General features: G+C 39.7%; 1 protein-coding gene across 1 annotated transcript in view; it reads left to right on the top strand.

Moving 5' to 3' along the window:
• The window catches only part of LOC122712893 (suppressor of lurcher protein 1), a 253862-nt gene that overhangs the window by 50151 nt on the left and 185709 nt on the right, over positions 1-18002 (top strand). The window contains exons 4-5 of the mRNA XM_043932894.1: positions 3786-3997; positions 5328-5405. Coding sequence (XP_043788829.1) covers positions 3786-3997; positions 5328-5405 — 290 coding nt within the window. The remainder of the gene's footprint in view (positions 1-3785; positions 3998-5327; positions 5406-18002) is intronic.

The following is an 18002-nucleotide window of genomic DNA, read 5'->3' as shown; positions in this document are numbered from 1 at the left end:
GATTAACCTCCCCCCCCCCCTCCCCGTTTTTCTACCGGAACAACTGCATTATTTGCTTTCCCCGCGCGCAAAGTCCAGTTTTCACGCAATTTTAATATCACCTGTATCGAACCAATTGGCAAATTGCACGATTGTGTTTTCTTTCTCCCCGTGTTTTTCGCTTGTTTTTACTAAACAACGCCTATATTTCCCTTCGATAATAGTTTAAATTCTTATATCCTTTCATCCTCGCAACGCATTCTCCTATCATCCCTTCCTTTCGAGAGAATAAAAATCGACGTGGCGATTATTAACCAACTATCCGTGTAATCAAAAGTTTCGAAACATCTTGCGTCAGATGTTAAAAAGTTGGAGAGAAACGATTTGTTTAACGTCGTTTAAAGTCGAACAATTCAAACCTTTAACAAAATGGACGACTTAACGAAACGGGGAAACGCTGGTTACATTCCAGATATTAATTGATCTCGATAATTTTTCTTTTTTAGTTTATCTTTTTTCTTTTTTTTTTTTCGCGGGATAAAAATCGGTAAAAGCGTGGAAGATCCTCGAGAAATGTTTCGATATATCAAGCGTTAAGCCGCACTGTCAGACGCACTCGGATATTATCCTGGAATGGAGCTGATGGATATTAGGAGGCTCCTTCTCCGTCAACCACTTGATACCACCCATAATATCTGAACGTGAAAAATACACATGGGAGATATCGCGTCTTTTATTGACGTTACACATTTCGTTTTCGTTTTTCGGAGATACAAATGGATCGATGGGAATAAATCAGAGCAGTCTCATCTTTTCTTTCTTTTTTCTTTTTTTCCCCCCCTTTTTCTCGTCTCCTTTTTCCTTTTCCTTTCCCGACCTCGTCATTACGATCGTCCTCATCATTTTCTTAATTTAGAGCTTGCCTTCCCTTTCTCGAAAATTTCCGCCTCCTTCCATGCGAGCCTCGATCCATACACGGTAAAAAAAGTAGGCATCCGTGCAATTTTAACGCGGCTGATGGCGTTAGAGATACCCGGTCACTAAGAATGCCCGCATTTCCTTGCTGTGTGTGTGTGTATATATATATATATATATATATATATACCAAGATTGTGCGCCATCGTTGAATATTATCAACGTAAATAAAAAACTCTGGAATCTTCGTACCAGTTTTCGTCAATGTATGTATTTATTTGAATCCGTTTCGAAACCTTGGAAGATGGAAGAATTTATTAAGAAATAATATTTTATCTAGATAGAATAGTCCCTTTGGAAAAACGTATCTTTTATATTCGATTTTTAGGAAGAATTTTCGGTATCAATCGTTATTTAATGCGGTTATTATTTAAGGATGAATAAATAAATAGATTTTCAATAACGAAAATCTTCCTCTTTTTAATCTTCCTCCTCCTCGTTAAAATAATCAAAACGAGAGGATTCGTTTAAATTTGATACTTGTTAACATGGAGAAAATTTTCGACATTGTAATTAAGATTAAAGTTACGCAACAAAGATTAAAACAACACTTTGAATTTTGAAACCTCAGATCTGTTGACATTTTATTCGATTAACATAAATTAACATAATGCAGCGTAAGCTCTGAACGACAACCATCTACAACGTAGATTCTAAATGGAGTATGTCTAATAGACTTGGAAAATCTCTTTGACATCGTGCAGGATAATGGATCAATCCTCAAAAATCCTCGTAAACTTTCTCGATTCCACTGATTGATAAATCGATATTGCAATTATTATTATCATCGTTTCATCCAAAAACCTTAAATTGTTTCATCAAATTATTATATAATCGCAAGCAAGAGAAAGATAAACTTTCTTTTCTCGATACATCGCTTTAAACAAGAGAGCACCGTTGGCGAAATTTATCCATTTGTCCTTGGCTCACTTTCCAAGATCTTCTTAATGAGATCTTATCCGCTGTACGTGTACAACAAGTTGGATGAAATTTTACCCGTGTCTGAAGAATTACTTCTCTCCGGAAAAGAAAAGAAAAGAAAAAAAAAAAAAAAAAAAAAAAAAAAAAAAAAGAAGCAAAACCGATGACAATCAATACCATCCGCGAAAAAACTTTTTCACTTCTCCTGTCGCATTACATTCGTATTTATTTAACCTTAACTCAGTAGATAAAAAGGGAGAATTTGGAACGTTCTTCGATCTAACGGTTCCTCGAACGACAATCCTTCTTCCCAAGTGTAATTGCTTAACCCGTGCATGTAATAGTAAGGTCATGCCTCGGCCATCATCGATCAACCCCTTAAAATCGATCGAATCCGCTTCGAGGATCCAACTCGATTACCGACCGAGCTGTAATTCTCTTCCATTCGATTAGACAAAGTAGCTCGCGTGTACCTATAAAGGTCGAATCGTCGACTATTGATGGAACTCTCTCTCTCTCTCTCTCCCTCCCTCCTATTTCTTTCTCCTTCCTAGTTTCCGTCACGTTTCTCCAGCTGCCTACGCCAGCGCAGCGTTACGACCGCTTTGTCATCGTGTTCTCGCAGTTTCGCTCTTTAACTCCTCTCTTCCCCTATATGTATAAAAAACTCTCGACTCCGTCCCCCTCTCTCCGTCGCGTGGTCCGCGCCACCATTTGGCCCACCGTTGCTCGCTCGGCTCAGCTATCTTTTTTTTCCCTTCTTTTTTTCTCTCTTTCTTTCCTTCTTTCTCGCGAAATCTTGCAACGAGGCGAGTCAACTCGAAGGTAAATTATCTCACCTCCGCCGAGAGGCAGACCTTGAGGAACGAAGAGTACCGCGAGTATTTCATGGAGAGGAATCGACTATGGAGTTTCTTCCCTAAGTTGCGTGCCGACACCGCGATAAATTAAGAGGATTCTTTTTCTTTCTCTTTTTTTTCTTTTTTTTTTCTTGTGAGCGTTTCAATTCTCAAGGAGCAAGGGAGAACACTTAACTGTTCGTTACACGAGTATTTATTAGGTAAGGTTTACGGATTCGAAAACTTTGATAAGATTTTTTATTATGTATTCTTCTTCTTCTTCTTCTTCTTCTTCTTCTTCTTCTTGGTTTATTTTGTTTTTCTTATTATAGAATATTTTTAAATTTTCTCTCGTGTTTTTTGTTAAGATTTCAAGAATTCAAGCAATAAAAACTGTAAATACGAAAGAAGGTTTCTTTCATTTTTGACGAGGAAAATTCAGGTCACAAAGGGTTAACGATCCTTCCGTTGCCCGATACTTCCAACTTTATTGACCTATACATTTCTGCACGGTTGTTTTTTTTTCTTTATTTTTTTTTTTTTTTTTTTTTTTTTACGTTGCCGAGAAACTTCGATTTATTACGTTTATTTCTTAATAAAAGTAACGAGTTAAAACGTAATTTGATCATAGCGGGTTTTATTTTACTTTATAAAAAAAAAAAAAAATGGAATTTAAAAAAAATGGTGAACGATAGAACCAGTGAAACCGTATCTCGAAATTAAAAACCTGCTATTCCCCCTGAACTGAAAAGTTATTTTCATAGGTCTCTCAAAGTCTCTCAAAAAATGAATTTATATATATATATATTGCAGATAAAGAAGAAATTTCGATCAATTTAAAAGAAAAGAAAAAAAGATAGAAACAATTACTTTATCCTAAAGAAAATTCGCTCAAGACACGACGATCTCGAATTGTTCGAGATATATGAGAAACTCATCGCGTATCAGGCGTAAGACAGGCATCGTGGTTCGGTTGAGGATAGGAATCTCTCAACTTCCGGTTCGCTTATTCCGCGGCGTAGAGGGAAACATACCTATAAGTTGTCGTTAACGAAAGGTATCCTGTTACAGTTGCCTGAATAGAGCGGATTTAATCAGAGTGCACGACGGTACGGATTCAGGGGCGGCCACAATAGCTATGCTGTGCAACCAAGGAGCGGAAGTGGAAGTGCTCAGCACAGGGTCGGACCTGTACGTCGAGTTCGTCGCTAATTCCGAGTGGCCGGGCCAGGGTTTCAAGGCGATGTTCCAATTCCAGCCATTCGACGATGCACCGCATCCTGGTGGGTAAACGAACGAACACCCGTTCCCGATATCGTGAAAGTCCGCCGTTACTCCCCCCTCTCCTCTCTCCCCTCTCTCCAAGCTCGAATAACGAGAACGAAATCTCAAGGAGGTGTGTCGAAAATGTACAATGGCGGAATCGCGGTCACCGCTCTTCTTAACCAGAAATTTATCATTTTTCATCCCTCGACTTCATCCCTCGGGGTTTAATCGAGCATCGGTTTACTCGCGTTTAAATTCCCGATCGTGTCCTCCACCTGTCGTCCAGGATTATTCGAGAAAGTTTCTCCAAAGTAATATCAAGTATGCTCGCGGTTTGATAAATGGTTAGAGTGATAAATAGTGGGAACCTCCTCTCTCGTCGATCAAGAAGAAAGAATATATAGTTATTTTGAATTGCGTTAAGTTGCACAAGTTTGTTATTCCATTTCTCTGGAACGATATCGAAGGTGTTAATTCTAATTCTTCTTGTTCTTTATAAATTTTCTTTCCAATAATTTATGATTTATATTCTCTTTCGTTTTAACGTAATTATTAAACGAGCGTTCTTCTTTGTTCCTAAAAAAAAAAAAAAAAAAAAGGTAAATTGTTAAACAACTGTCTTTACACGCTCTGCACGCTCCGTTGTCGGTAGCGTAGATTCGCAAGTTCGACGTCGTTTCGTAAGTTTTCGACGTAAGAGAACGCGGAGAAGTTCCGAAAGCGCCTCTAGGCAGAGCTCGCGCGAAGCTTTCCAAGTTGGCAAACGCGCTGTCGGTAAAACAGAACTCGAAGCTTTCCAACATACCGTAAAACCGTAATAGGTTCGGATCGATTCCTCCGGTTTTTCCACTTATCCACGCGATCGTTGTCACCCCCTTTGGATAATTTCCATAAGCTCGCTGTAACGAAACGAGTCGTTCGTACCAACGAAGCACGAACGTGTTATCGCGCGCTACGGCACGAATTTGCATTAATTCGTTATTACGCGGCCGATAACATTTGTATCCCTTGTTGATTCAGTCTCCTTAAGCGTTTCTGGCCGTGTTAATCAAATTGATTAACGATCTCTCGACATCGATGCCTTTCTCTCTCTCCTTCTTTTGCTCTCAACTTTGTTGAAAAACGAATCTTTCTTATTTCATCAAAATACGAACGAAAAAGAACGCTCGAACGAAATTGGCGATAGAAGTAAAGATGATCCGCGTGGTTGATTATTTATGAGGTAATAAATCACGAATGGGGACCGTTTGCTAAGGTAGATTGGCCATGTTCCATTCGCATACGCGACTCCCAACTGTAATTAACGGCACTGTATATTCCGAGGATAATTACAATAATGTATTTCAGAGCCGGACAAGGTCGTCCCAGGGGCCGTTACCGGTAACCCCAAGTACTCGGTCATCGGACCGGCTGTCAGCGCTACCAGTAAGTATATCACTCTCTGTCCTCGATTTATTATCTCTCTCAATCAATAATTTTACGTCTATCCCATTATCGCTCTATAAGCTCTACAGTTTTTTCTTCCAAGTGATCTGATCAAGGGAATACGGCAGAGAGAGAGCGAGACAAACGATCTAAAGTTTTAACGGTCCAAAAATTAATTTTTTTGGAAAATTTGGACATTTATTTTTATATTTGTTTTCATACATGGTAAATCATATCGTTGAGAGGGAATTAATTATTTTTTTGACGAGTTATGTTAAATGTTACCTTGATGTAGACTGTTATATGTATAATAGTAAATTTTACTTTGCGAATTTGAAGGAATAAATTGTACTCTATTGGATTCGTTTAATATATTACGTTTTTACGTAAAATACTTTTGCACTTAATCGTTGTTGTTAAAAAAAATAAGGTAAGTGTAATATAAATATAGATCGTGTTATTTATTGTCATAAGTTAGCCGATGTAGCTAGCGCAATAAATAAATTAGAAACTTTATTTTAGTTAACGTAATTCTTGCGCCCTTAAAACTACATGGCCTTTGAATTCAAAGTTGCTTTATATCTTTCGCCATCTGTGTGTTAGACACCGAAAGTTTTAATAGTGGAAATCTAGAAAGCAGTTCAGCAGAAAATCAGCTATCACCGAGAGAAATGTGTCTTGTAAAGTTAAATGATCCAGAACATTCTACCAATTCAAAATTTCTCTCGCTCGCGGAATAGCGATACAATTAAATCTATAAAAATATCTATAACGACTATTATATCAATCGTTAATCGTCCATACTCGAATCCGAACATATATTTTCGTAGAATGTACGAAAATTCAAACTTATATAATCATTCCTTATAATAATTCGATTAATCGTATAAATAAAAAACGAAAGAAAGTCCCAATTAAATTATCTAATTTCAAGATATATTCGATACGTTTCGAAAATATTAATTTACCTCGCTCTCGAATCGATTGACGAACAATATCGCATCTCGTACAATTCAATTTATTATCCGAAATCAAATAGATGGAAAAGAATCGAAAACTCGAACGATCTACGTAAAAAAAAAAAAAAAAAAAAAAAAAAAAATTCCTTTTCGTTCTTAATAAGAACCGAAGCTTTCACGATGTACTCCACCGTGTCGTCTGTGTTGTCGAATTACTTCCATGTCTCGAACAATACGATCGATGCGATTCGATATGAATTCCTCTACTGAAGTCGTTCGAATATATATATATATATATATAACTTCGCTAAGGCGAGTTGCATAAACTTTGCGAGCGATACTTTCAGAGTCATCAGCCGCGCGTCCTGAAAGCTCGAAGAAGGACGAACTTTATATCTTTTTCACGAGAACTCGTTCCCCCGGCTTATGAGCCCAAGCACTAAACTAAATTATTCGGTTGACAAGTACAAGGTGATCCGGCCTTTGTACACGGGTTCAACCCCTCACTTTGACGTTTTCGCATCGATATTCGCGCATACCGCCCGATATTTCCTTTCTAGGCGAGCGTCACAGTTCGATGCTTGTTTTGTCTCGTTTCCTCGAGCGAACGAAAGATAAAGAAAAACGAGAGGAGGGGGGGGGGCGAGCTACGAATGTTTTCAACATTCTTCTCTTCATTGAATTTTTCGAAAGTATGCGTAACGGCATTAAAAAATCGAAAGGATAAACTAAGTTATAAAAATTTTTCGAATAATAAGTTACTAATAACATTTTCGATTATTATCATCGTTTCAAACAACTTCAACTTTATTAAATTTTATCCTCATCATTGTCGACAGAATCATTCTGGTATATATATTTTTTTCATCTCAGAGCACTATTTTTGAAAACGATACTACTTCGAAATTTTAACTTACCGATCATTCTCTACGCCCGCTTGTCCGATTGAATTTTAATTTTAACTCGACATCTTAATCGAGTCGCAAGTTGGAAACATCCGCGTTGTACATTCCATACATCGCATCGTATCGGAATGGCCGACAATTACCAAACTTGGCCGGTCCTTTAATTGATCTCAATTAATCCAGGCGGGCAAATAATTCCAATATTCGGTCTGGCTTAACTTTAATCTCAATTTCTATACCCCCGCTCTCTCCCTCCTTGTCCCAAAGGGGTATGGCATCGGTGTTTATACTATTGCAAATCTATCCCCCGCGATACGAGGGGGAGCAGCGATACAGCAGCGCAAAGTCTCTCGGTCGGTAGTAGTCGGTCGAGTGGTAACACCTTTATCAGTGCAACAGTATCCAGAAGCGCGCTAGGGACTTTAGATCGGCACAAGTTTCGCTACCTGTGGGAAGCCCGCGTTCCCATAAACCGCCCTTCTTGCCGACGACCCCCTTTCCTCCAACCCTCTTCCAACGACACTTAGGTTTAAACCGTAAAACAAGATACGTACGTGATACGTATCCTCTTATGCATCTACTTTCGTATGCTGTACACCGTGCGGTAAGTGCTCTAAATTATCCGACCACCTGCAACCCAGCTGGATGCAGCTGGAAGAACTCGTAGGCGGCGAATTTTCTCTCTTTTTTCTTCTTCCGATGAAAATTTGTATCGTATTGCGGAAAGGGAGAATTGCGTGAGAAATCGGGAGAAATTGGTAATCCGTTAGAACGGAATGCGTGTCGAGTTAGATTAAATTAGGTTAGGTTAAGTTAGGTTAGATTAGATTAGGTTAGGTTGGATTAGATTAGATTAAGTTAGCTTAGATTAAGTTGGGTTAGGTTAGGTTGGGTTAGATTAGGTTAGGCTGAGTTAGGTTAGATTAGGTTAAGTTAAGTTGGATTAGATTAGATTAAGTTAGCTTAGCTTAGATTGGGTTAGGTTAGGTTAGGTTAGATTAGGTCAGGTTGGATTAGATTAAGTTAAGTTAGATTAGATTAGGTTAGATTAGGTTAAGTTAGGTTAGATTAGGTTAAGTTGGATTAGATTAGGTTAAATTAGGTTAGGTTAGGTTAGATTAGGTTGGATTACGTTAGGTTAGGTTAACTTATGTTAGTTATGTTAAGTTGTGTTAGATTGGGTTAGGTTAAGTTGGATTAGGTTGGGTTAGATGAGGTTAGGTTAGGTTAGGTTAGGTTACGTTAGATTAGGTTGGATTACGTTAAGTTAGATTAGGTTAGGTTAGGTTAGGTTACGTTAGATTAGGTTGGATTACGTTAGGTTAGGTTAGGTTAGGTTAGATTAGGTTGGATTACGTTAGGTTAGATTAGGTTAGGTTAGGTTAAATTGTGTTAGGTTAAGTTAAGTTCTATTAGATTGGGTTAGATGAGGTTAGGTTAGGTTAGGTTAGGTTAGGTTTTCTTTGAATTTTTTTTAACTGTGTTATCGTGTTAACTATGATCTGGTTGACGAGAAATATCCTATGATTCGGACGACGAAATTGGTCTCGGAAGAAATCGTAGATATGAAAGATCAGCGAGGTCTTGAATTTCTTCTTTGCCTTTCTTCCGTTTCTGTTATGGCGCACGATCGCTTCGAAAGGGTTTCCGGAGGCAAACTTGGGAGCATTTTATAAATTGAAAAGGAAAGAGGGATGTTTGAGAAATATCGGTCGCCTTTCATTTTTTTTTTCTTTTTTTGTTATAACTATCGCGTAGAGACGATAGATCGGAATCGAATTCGATCGACATTCATAATTGGAATAATTGGAAGAATTTTCGTTTCGAAGTGTGTTCTGTATATTGTTATAAGACGAGAGAAGGTGTAATTCATTTGTGAAAATTTTTGTGCAACGATTCGAACGAGAAGATGACAGATTATGATGGCAGAAATCGGTTTCCTGCGTGAGTTTTCATACTTTTTTAAAAATTCTCTAGTCGTAAAAAAAATAAAAGAGAAGTTAAATATACGTGTTCAAGCATATTCAGAGCAATATTCGAAGAATTGAACAACGAATTTCTTCGATATTTGAACTATTCTTATACCTGCTCGGAGAGAAAATATTTTTTCGAATACTTTCTAAGCAATATTCGTAACGCACAATATTCAACAAAGATATAACAAGAGCGAGAAACGAAGAAAACCGGATACACCCCTGTGATGGAAAAGCGGAGCAAATTAGAATGTATAATAAGACGAAAGAATACGTTTAACGTTTAAAAGTTAACTCTAATTACCATTTAAACGCACGAGGTGCTGGAAACTTTTTAATCCTCCCTTAAAAATTTCAACAAGAATTAAAAGACATATATATATATATATATAAAAGAAAAATTCAACTCTCCAAGCGTCTATTCGTCCCTATATATCATCCCTATATCATCACGAGATGCACAACGATAAACCCTCCCCTTAAATAATATATCTCGAATCTAAATTCATTTTACGAGAGAGATAAATTCACGGGCCTTATGTTAACATCGATTTCCTTCGTTCACACCACCAAGGAAAACTACTTCCATCCACGGAAGAAAAAAACCACGGAAGAAAAATTGGAAACGCTTAACGCCGCTCTTATAAATTTCACAAATCATCGTATTCCTTTCGAATCGAATCTTCTCGTCTCTCCACCAACCCCGATTCTTTCGATTGCCTTTTAACCCGCCCCCCTCCGCGACTAAAGTAATTACCAACAAAATTAATTACGCCGATAAATAGACCAGGGGGCGGAGGAAAGTTGTTCCATCGGCGAGGAAGCGAACGGGCAAGTTTTCCAATTTTCTCCCGCGAAACCAGAGGAGTGGGGATGGACCGCGTGCATGTGGATCCGCACTCGCGACGAGGATATCATTGCGCGTCTGGAGATCGGTTTACACTCTCCCTCGTACATATATACATATACATATACATATNACACTGCTCTGTGTTTTGCCCAGCCGTCGAGTGAAACGAATAAGCGATAAATAACGCGGTCCCGTGGACGCCGGTAATGCTCGGCTAAACGTATATACGCATTACGCTGTCCCAGAAATAACGTATCTGGCAGATAATGCGGAACAGGAGACGGTAAATTCTGGTGACGTTTTACTCGAGAACGGCACGGCGAGAGGGGAGTGTCTAGGGAGGGGGGGAGTAAGACGAAGGAAGGAAGGAAGGAAGGAAGGAAGGAAGGAGGAATGATGGATCGAAATTTTCGCAATTTTCTCTCCTCTGTGACTCTGACCTCTACCTCAATCCGGGGCTGCATATGCTCCCGTAGGATGTCGACTTGAACTCGACTCGTTGTAACTTTGTTTCCCATTATAGGCTTATTTTACGCCTAGCTTGGTATCGAGCAACTTGCTCATTCCAGTTGATAAAAAGTTTCGTTATTAGATATTATACCCTCATATAAGTTTCCCCCTGAAAGACTAATCAACGTTGCATTTTTCACGAAGATGTTGAACGCCCCGGCAGATTGAGAATTTGTTTTTGAGCGAGTATGTTGAGGAGGATATATCTCTTTTATCTCTTTTATGTATAATATAAATATTTTCTCGAAACGATGAATTGATTCTCGATCTCATCAAGATTGGGATCGGTTTGTTAAAAGTTCTTCGAAAGTGACGAAATCATTTCACATAACTCTTTCAAAATTCACGTAACTCTTCTTTCAAAATTTACATTGAAACGCCAACATGAAAGACGAAACGAAATGCGAGCGAATTTTTCAATGGAGAATTCTATTTTTAATTTAATAATTATTCTATTTTTAAATTATCCCCCAGGCATGGACGATTATCATCGCAGTTCATTCCTTGTTCAAGAATAACTCCATCTACGTACCCACGTACATACATATACGATTAGCTCGTTTTTTTCACGATGCCTTTTTGAGCAGTTGTAGCAGTTTTATCGGTTAGACACACAGAGTAGATATAGGGAGTCGTCCATTCACCGTCCAGCGAGGGTGAATTGTGATCGTATATAATACACAACACCGCTATAAACCGCGTCGGATGCAGAATAATCCACTTGAAACGAAACGAGCACACCGTGATAAAGTGGGCGTTAAAGCGGCAACGGCTGTTAAAAAATCGGTACAAGTAGCCTATTACAACGCACTTGTCCGTCAAATGGCCTTCCGCGTTAAAATTCCCCCCCTCTCTCCTTCGAGATAAACTTCTTTTCGAAGAAGAAGAAGAAAAAGAGAAAGGAAAAGTTACAGTTACATTTTATCCACTCTTTCTTCATTCCGTTATTTATTTTTCGTCCCCCTCCGAAATCGAACGAAACGCGACTACTACTACTACTACTACTACTATTATTACTCGAAATAACTTGTTTCCTTGTGGCCGAAATGAAAGGGTAGTTTTTCTGGGGGGGAAGAGGAAGCGAAAATTGAACGGCACCGAAAAGGGGGAGGAGGGGGGGGGGGGGGAGGACGGTATCCCGTTTCAGAAAGCGCACGGTTTCGAACGGAGATAATAGTTTTTCCGACGGATTGATATTCAATGGAGAATTCGTAGAGAGCGAAAAAAAGAAAGAGAGAAAAAAGGAGAGGAATAAACAGAGGAGGTCACGGGTTGATTCGTCGCTGTGTATAACGTGGGGAGGCTCGAACAAGTGCGTTGAAATTTATTATTATTAAAAAATTCGCGAATTGAAAAATAATCGAAATATGTATTTTTTCGAGGGGGGAATATATATTCATTTTTCATCCTTCTCTCGAGTATCGATTTGTAACGATTTTTTCACTTGCGATCGAAATAAATTTCGTTGGTGGAAATTTTTGGAAAAATTGAAAATTAAAAAAGAAAAGAAAAGAAATTAAACATTTCGCTCAGAAATAAATTCCAATTATTTGGAATACTGTCCAAATAATCCATCCTTTCTTCAATCTCACGAGAATTCGAATAATTCGAATTCAAATTCGCCGCCACTTCAAATTCGAAACGATCCCTCCAAATAATATAATAATAAAAAATATAATAATATAATATAATAATAAATATAATACAATAACAAATATAATAATAAATCGAAAGGGGAAAAATACAGGAGTAAGCTCAGCGTCGAGCTTAACTAACACAACCGTTCCTACAAGATATCGTTCTTGCCGTGACGAAGCGGAAAGGAAAGGAAAGGAAAATCGGGATAGAAATCGATAGAAATCGCGATAGAACGGGTCGACTCGGTTTTAAATCGATTTTTTACGATGGACAAACGAGAGAAGGGGGGACCGGTCGAAAACGTGTAAGATCCATCTCGCGCGCCTTTTGACCGGTTGACGCGAAGGAAAGAGTCGCGATTTCTCTCTTTTTCTCGGCGGCGGAAAGAGGGCGGGGAAGTCGGTGACCCCTTGGAAACCGTGGAAATCTAATAGACCGCAAGCGAGGATGAGATATTGGGTGGAAGATCGGGTTCGACCGATGGCCCCCCACCAACGCGCCGCTACTCACACATCCAGAGTTCAACTTCATATCCGTGACTGAGTTTTTCCTCCTCCTCCTCCTCCTCCTCCTCCTCCTGCTCTTTCTCTCTTTCGAGGAGTGGTCGTTGCCGATTTCACTTCGCTCGTATCCATCATGACGATTAAATTAGTAAAGCTCGGGAGATTCTCTCTCTCTCTCTCTCTTCCTTTCTTTCTGATCGATAAATCGTATACTCGGCCGTGATAACGCCGTTTGAATGTTTCCTCCCTCTGGAGGAACGTTCGAGAAGCGAAATAAAGAAGAAGAGGGAGAAGAAAGAAGAAAGAAGAAAGGAAGAAAGGAAGAGAGAGAGAGAAAAGAAAAAGGAGAGGAAGAAATCTTCGTTCGATTCCTTTTCGTTCTGGAAGGAAACCCCGCATTATTGGAAAGCTCGTAGTTTTGTACGCTTTTGGCCTCGATGGAAGCGAAAGGATGCCGGTGACTAATCACGTTAAGGCTCCTTCCTAACCTTAATTTGTGCGTGCCCTCGTTTATATACGATTTTCGTTCATATACATTTCGATTAAACCTCGAACAAAAATTCGTATCGTTCGTTAAAGATTAAAAAGTTACTTTGGAAGAGGAGATTTTTTAAGAGCGATTTGTCTCGTTTATAAATCTCCTGTTATAAACCGTATAAACGTTATTTATAGAGCAACGTAACACAACGAACTTTTAACTTTTAAACATGCACGAAAGAGGTATATTTCTTTTTTCTCTTTTTCCTCTTTTTTTCCCTCCTTTCTATACATCACATTCAAATTTCTATTCGCAACGGCGAACGATCATTGATTCGTTCTACTAGCGATCCCACTTTCCCATCGTTTTACTCGTAAAATCGGCTGTTTCGGCCTGCGACAAATGCACAGTTCACAATTAATTGCTCTGCCGCATCGATCATTTATACGTATTGTGGCCGGAACGAGTGACACGCATCGTTTCTTCTACCGTCACGAACACGCGCTCCCGAAATCGGCACATTTTCCGCAAACTCATCCGTGATAATTCACCGCGTCACCATCTCTCTCTCTCTCTCTCTTTCTACCGGCAAGTGACGAAGACAAACGATCCTTTCAATTTACCGAAACACGAAAAAACGCGCGCGATCTTACGCCACGCTCGACATCTCGCGCCGCGTTTTTTTACGTTTTTTTTTGTGCGTGGCCATTGTTGCCTGAAAAAAAAAAAAAAAAAAAAAAAAGAAAAATTCGTCACGAGAAACGATCAACGAACTAAGCCAAGAAGTTTCATTTTGACACGAGGAGATACTTCTTCTCCTTAATCCTCTTCGATTATTCCGATTTTTTGAATATTTTTTTCACTATTTCCCATCGTTTTACTCGTTTTATCGCTGCACGACGCGACGTGAGTGTACGTATAAATAGATAGAGTCGACAATCAAAGGGATCGTTTCTCGAGATCCTTCATCTTTTCCAAAGACACCGAAGGAAGGAAATGAAGCTTTGAAGAAGGAAGCATATATCGAAAGTTAACTTCGAGATCAGTTCGAATATTCGATTATTAATCTTTATTTGGAGACTAGGAGGGAATGAGCATATTCTCTGCGGGCTTATAAAATCGGCCGTGGAACCGTCCACGATGGTGTAGCCATTAGTCCACGCCAACTTTGGAAGGTGGTTAATCCAGGTATTAGACTTAGCGTCAAGACGTGACGCCAAGTTTCTCCTATTTTACGCAGCAGCGTAATGCGTTCCACAAAGTTTCGACGCAAATATATCGGAGCGGCAATTTATTTGAGGCGAATGATGATTCCTGGTTTTTTAGGAAAAAAAACCAGGAACAAACAAACCGAACGTTCGAAAGGATCGACTCGCCAAACTTTTCTATCCTCGTCTCGTTAAAAACGATTAACATTATTCGATCGCGCGCCCTCTGTATCCAACGTATTATTATTCGTGTGATTAATCATTCGATGATGATTACTCGATGCAAATTCGAATTCTCGTTTCTCTTTTTCGAGAAATAATTAGTTCCACATTAATAATAATTTTCCACGAGAGAGAAAAGTTTCTTTTTAAAAAAAGCTGCTTACAAAAGATTTCGCTTTTCCTTATTGCAAAGCAAAAAAAAAAAAAAATTACAAATAAAATTACAAATAAAAAAAAAATTATTATATTTCCTTATTATATTCTTATAAAGTTAATCGAGAGTTAAATGACATCCAACGATTAATGGACAAGTTTTCTTTCCGATCTCTTTCCAATCCGATCGAATGGAACTTTTTGTTGACGAGAAATAAAAGTTACGAATATACGGAATATATGTAAAATTGTAAAGATATTCGCGAATTCGGGTGGAAAGAGGTGGCGTTAAACCGATTGGCGGAAAGTTGGCGGAAGGAGGGTAGACCGGGCGGAAATAGAAATTAATGAAAGCCGGATCAGGGAACGGATAGGGAGGATATTACGTGTTGAGGATATGGACTTGCCAATTACAATCGTATCCGAGCAGCTATCACCCCCACGGGATGCGCAATCGCTGTCTGTTTCTATCTGACCGGAATATCTACCTACCCTCGCGTGTATCTACGAAACAGTATTTCCCAATCATCTGTAAATCCAATTCGATCTCTCCTTTTTCCAACTTTCCCCCCTTTCTTATAGATAAGAAACGTTCAACGAAAAATCCACATTTCCCAATTTTCGAATTTCTATTATGTTCCAAGGTGTTTAAATGTTTAGGTTGGGAACCACTGTTATTCGTAAACACGCAACGACAAAAGTATATATTTGTACTTTACCAAGTCCATCCCCATCGTGGCCCCTATTTTCCGTTTGCTACGCCGCAGCTTCGAGTCAGCCGACCACAAAATGTATCATCTCCTAGTTTCTACTCCCCAGGTTAAATTAGATTTTATTGGGACTGTTATCCATTCCACGTTACCCTCGGAAAGTACTTCCGGCCGAAGCAATCACGACTCCTCTCTCCCTCTCTCTCTCTCTCTCTCTCTCTCTCCTCCTCCAACGGGGCAAAATTCGAATCTATTCCGACGAAACGGCGGATGCGGTCGATCGGTACCGAGCACGTATCCCGACGGCTAATCATTCCTTCCTACGAGTAAAGAAAAAAAAAAAAAAAAAAAAAATCTCGTGCCGTCTCTTTCATCATCCCTTTCCACTTTCTATCCAACCAAAACTTGGTTTTCTCGGGGATGCAAGAAGGGAGAAACGTTCGAGAAATCGGGAAATCGGATGGCACGGTTCAAAGTTGACTGCTTCGAAGAGGGACGCGGAAAAGGGATGAGGAATTTTCCTTTCTTTCCAAGGGAAACCGGGTGATTTTTACCGGGATAGAAGATATTTAGATTTCAATGGATAGAGGGGAGAAAGAACCAGTAAATATCGGGGGAGTGAGAAAAAGTTATGGGGAGAGGGGAGGAGGGGTGGATAGTTTGCGCGAGGCAGCTTTAAGATCTTAAACTTCCTGGAATAACTGCAAGCTTGGTTAATGCGCCGCTATGTTTTTCCGTAACTAGGAGGAGGGGGAGGAGGAGAAGGAAAGAAAATAAGGCGAACGAGATTGCGAGAGAGCCGGCATGGAACAGCTTATTCGTGCCGCTAACTTTACCCGATACTATAGTCGCGACGTAGACAAACTGTCGCAACTTCCGCGAAATTGTCGAGTTCGAGCGACCTATCATCCTTCAAACTTGGCCCAGCGCGAGATCGCCGCTTCGTGTGCTGCACGTGTGCCGCCTCGCCGCACGCTTCTTTTCCTCGCGCTTTTCTCTATGTGTGTATATATATATATATATATATGTATCGCGGCGTTGCGTCACCACTCCTCTTCCCCCTCCCTCCGGCAAAACCTTGGCAAGTTCAACGACACGCCGAGTGTCGTGCATCGCGCTTGGCAATCTTTCAGCGATCGGGCGTACAACCAACCGCTCAACCAACTTCCTCTCCCCACCCCACCTTCCCCGATTAACCCTGACGAAGCGCAGGCTTCCATCGATAAAATCGACGCGCGAACACCGACGATATTCATATCGACTGAAGTCGGAACGAAAACTGCTTGTACTCTCGCTGTACAAACTCGATACACGGCGGTGATGCTGCGAACGAATCGTGCGTGTTTATGTGAAAATTTAAATTGTTTCGTAATACAAAATGTAAATGTAATGTAATTAAATGTAATGAAACTATGTTAAAATTAATTTTTAATTTTTACGCATCCGTCATCCAGCGGATTTATATTATGATATATATAATATTCTTAACTTTAGTTGGCAATTTTTTTATTTCTTTCGATCTTTGAGCATGCATCTTTTTACAATGCTTCTTTGTAATTAAATTATAACTATTTAGGCTCATATCTGGCCCATATCTATCGGGTAATTTATGGGACGGGATAACTTCTTTTTTTTTAATAATCATTTCTTCCTTGACATCTGTTTCTTTGTAGAACACCATTCCCAATTCTCAAGATCCAATTTATCCTTGTCAAATCGAAGCGCTTTCTACGTTAATTGAAATATATTCAAATCACACAAATTGATACATTTTTTTTAACCAGATAATAAATTGTAATAAAAACCATTATAACATCTAAAAAAACTGAGTCTCCATAATAATAAAAGCTCGAAACCGCGGAAGAAAACAATTTCATCTTGTTAGCTTGTTATTATTGTCGCTTCGCCGATATTTACACACCTGGTCTTCGATACAGTGTTCCAAATTCTCTCGAGAGATCACGAATGAAATTGCATCGAAAAAGAATCGTTTCACGCGTTTCACAGACTTCTTCTTCGTTCCAACACCAAATCTTCTCTCGAATCTTCCTCCCCCTCCCCCTCTCCGCACGAGGAACGCATAAAATTCCCGCGGTGTGCGGCGTTAAGCCCCCCCCCCTCCTTCCGCGCGATAAATCATCGAAAAAGGGGGGGGGAGGATCGCGCCGCTCTCATAGACGGCCGTTATTAACCCGCTACTCTCGTCCCCCCACCCCTTTCTCCCTTGACTCTTGGTCTTACTTAATCGAGGCACGGACACGTAGGGGAGGGCAAGGGGAGGGAAGACACATAATTTTCTCGCAACTTCTTATCGGGTCGGGATCGGGATCCGGTCCACCGGAGAGAAAGAAACCGAATTCCGGCGGAAACCGGGCGACTGACGAGCGCGACTACCACCGCGACTAATGATAATCGCTGAAACTAGGCGATACCTTTTCGTTTTTTCCCCCTTCCCTCTTTCTTTCTTTCCTTCTCCCTTTCTGGCCTT

Source organism: Apis laboriosa, unplaced genomic scaffold, assembly GCF_014066325.1.
Source record: "Apis laboriosa isolate Shangri-la unplaced genomic scaffold, ASM1406632v1 scaffold21_cov150, whole genome shotgun sequence".
Classification (NCBI taxonomy): Eukaryota; Metazoa; Arthropoda; class Insecta; order Hymenoptera; family Apidae; genus Apis; species Apis laboriosa.
Note: the sequence above shows the minus strand (reverse complement) of the source record. Positions and strands in the feature narration are given on the sequence as shown.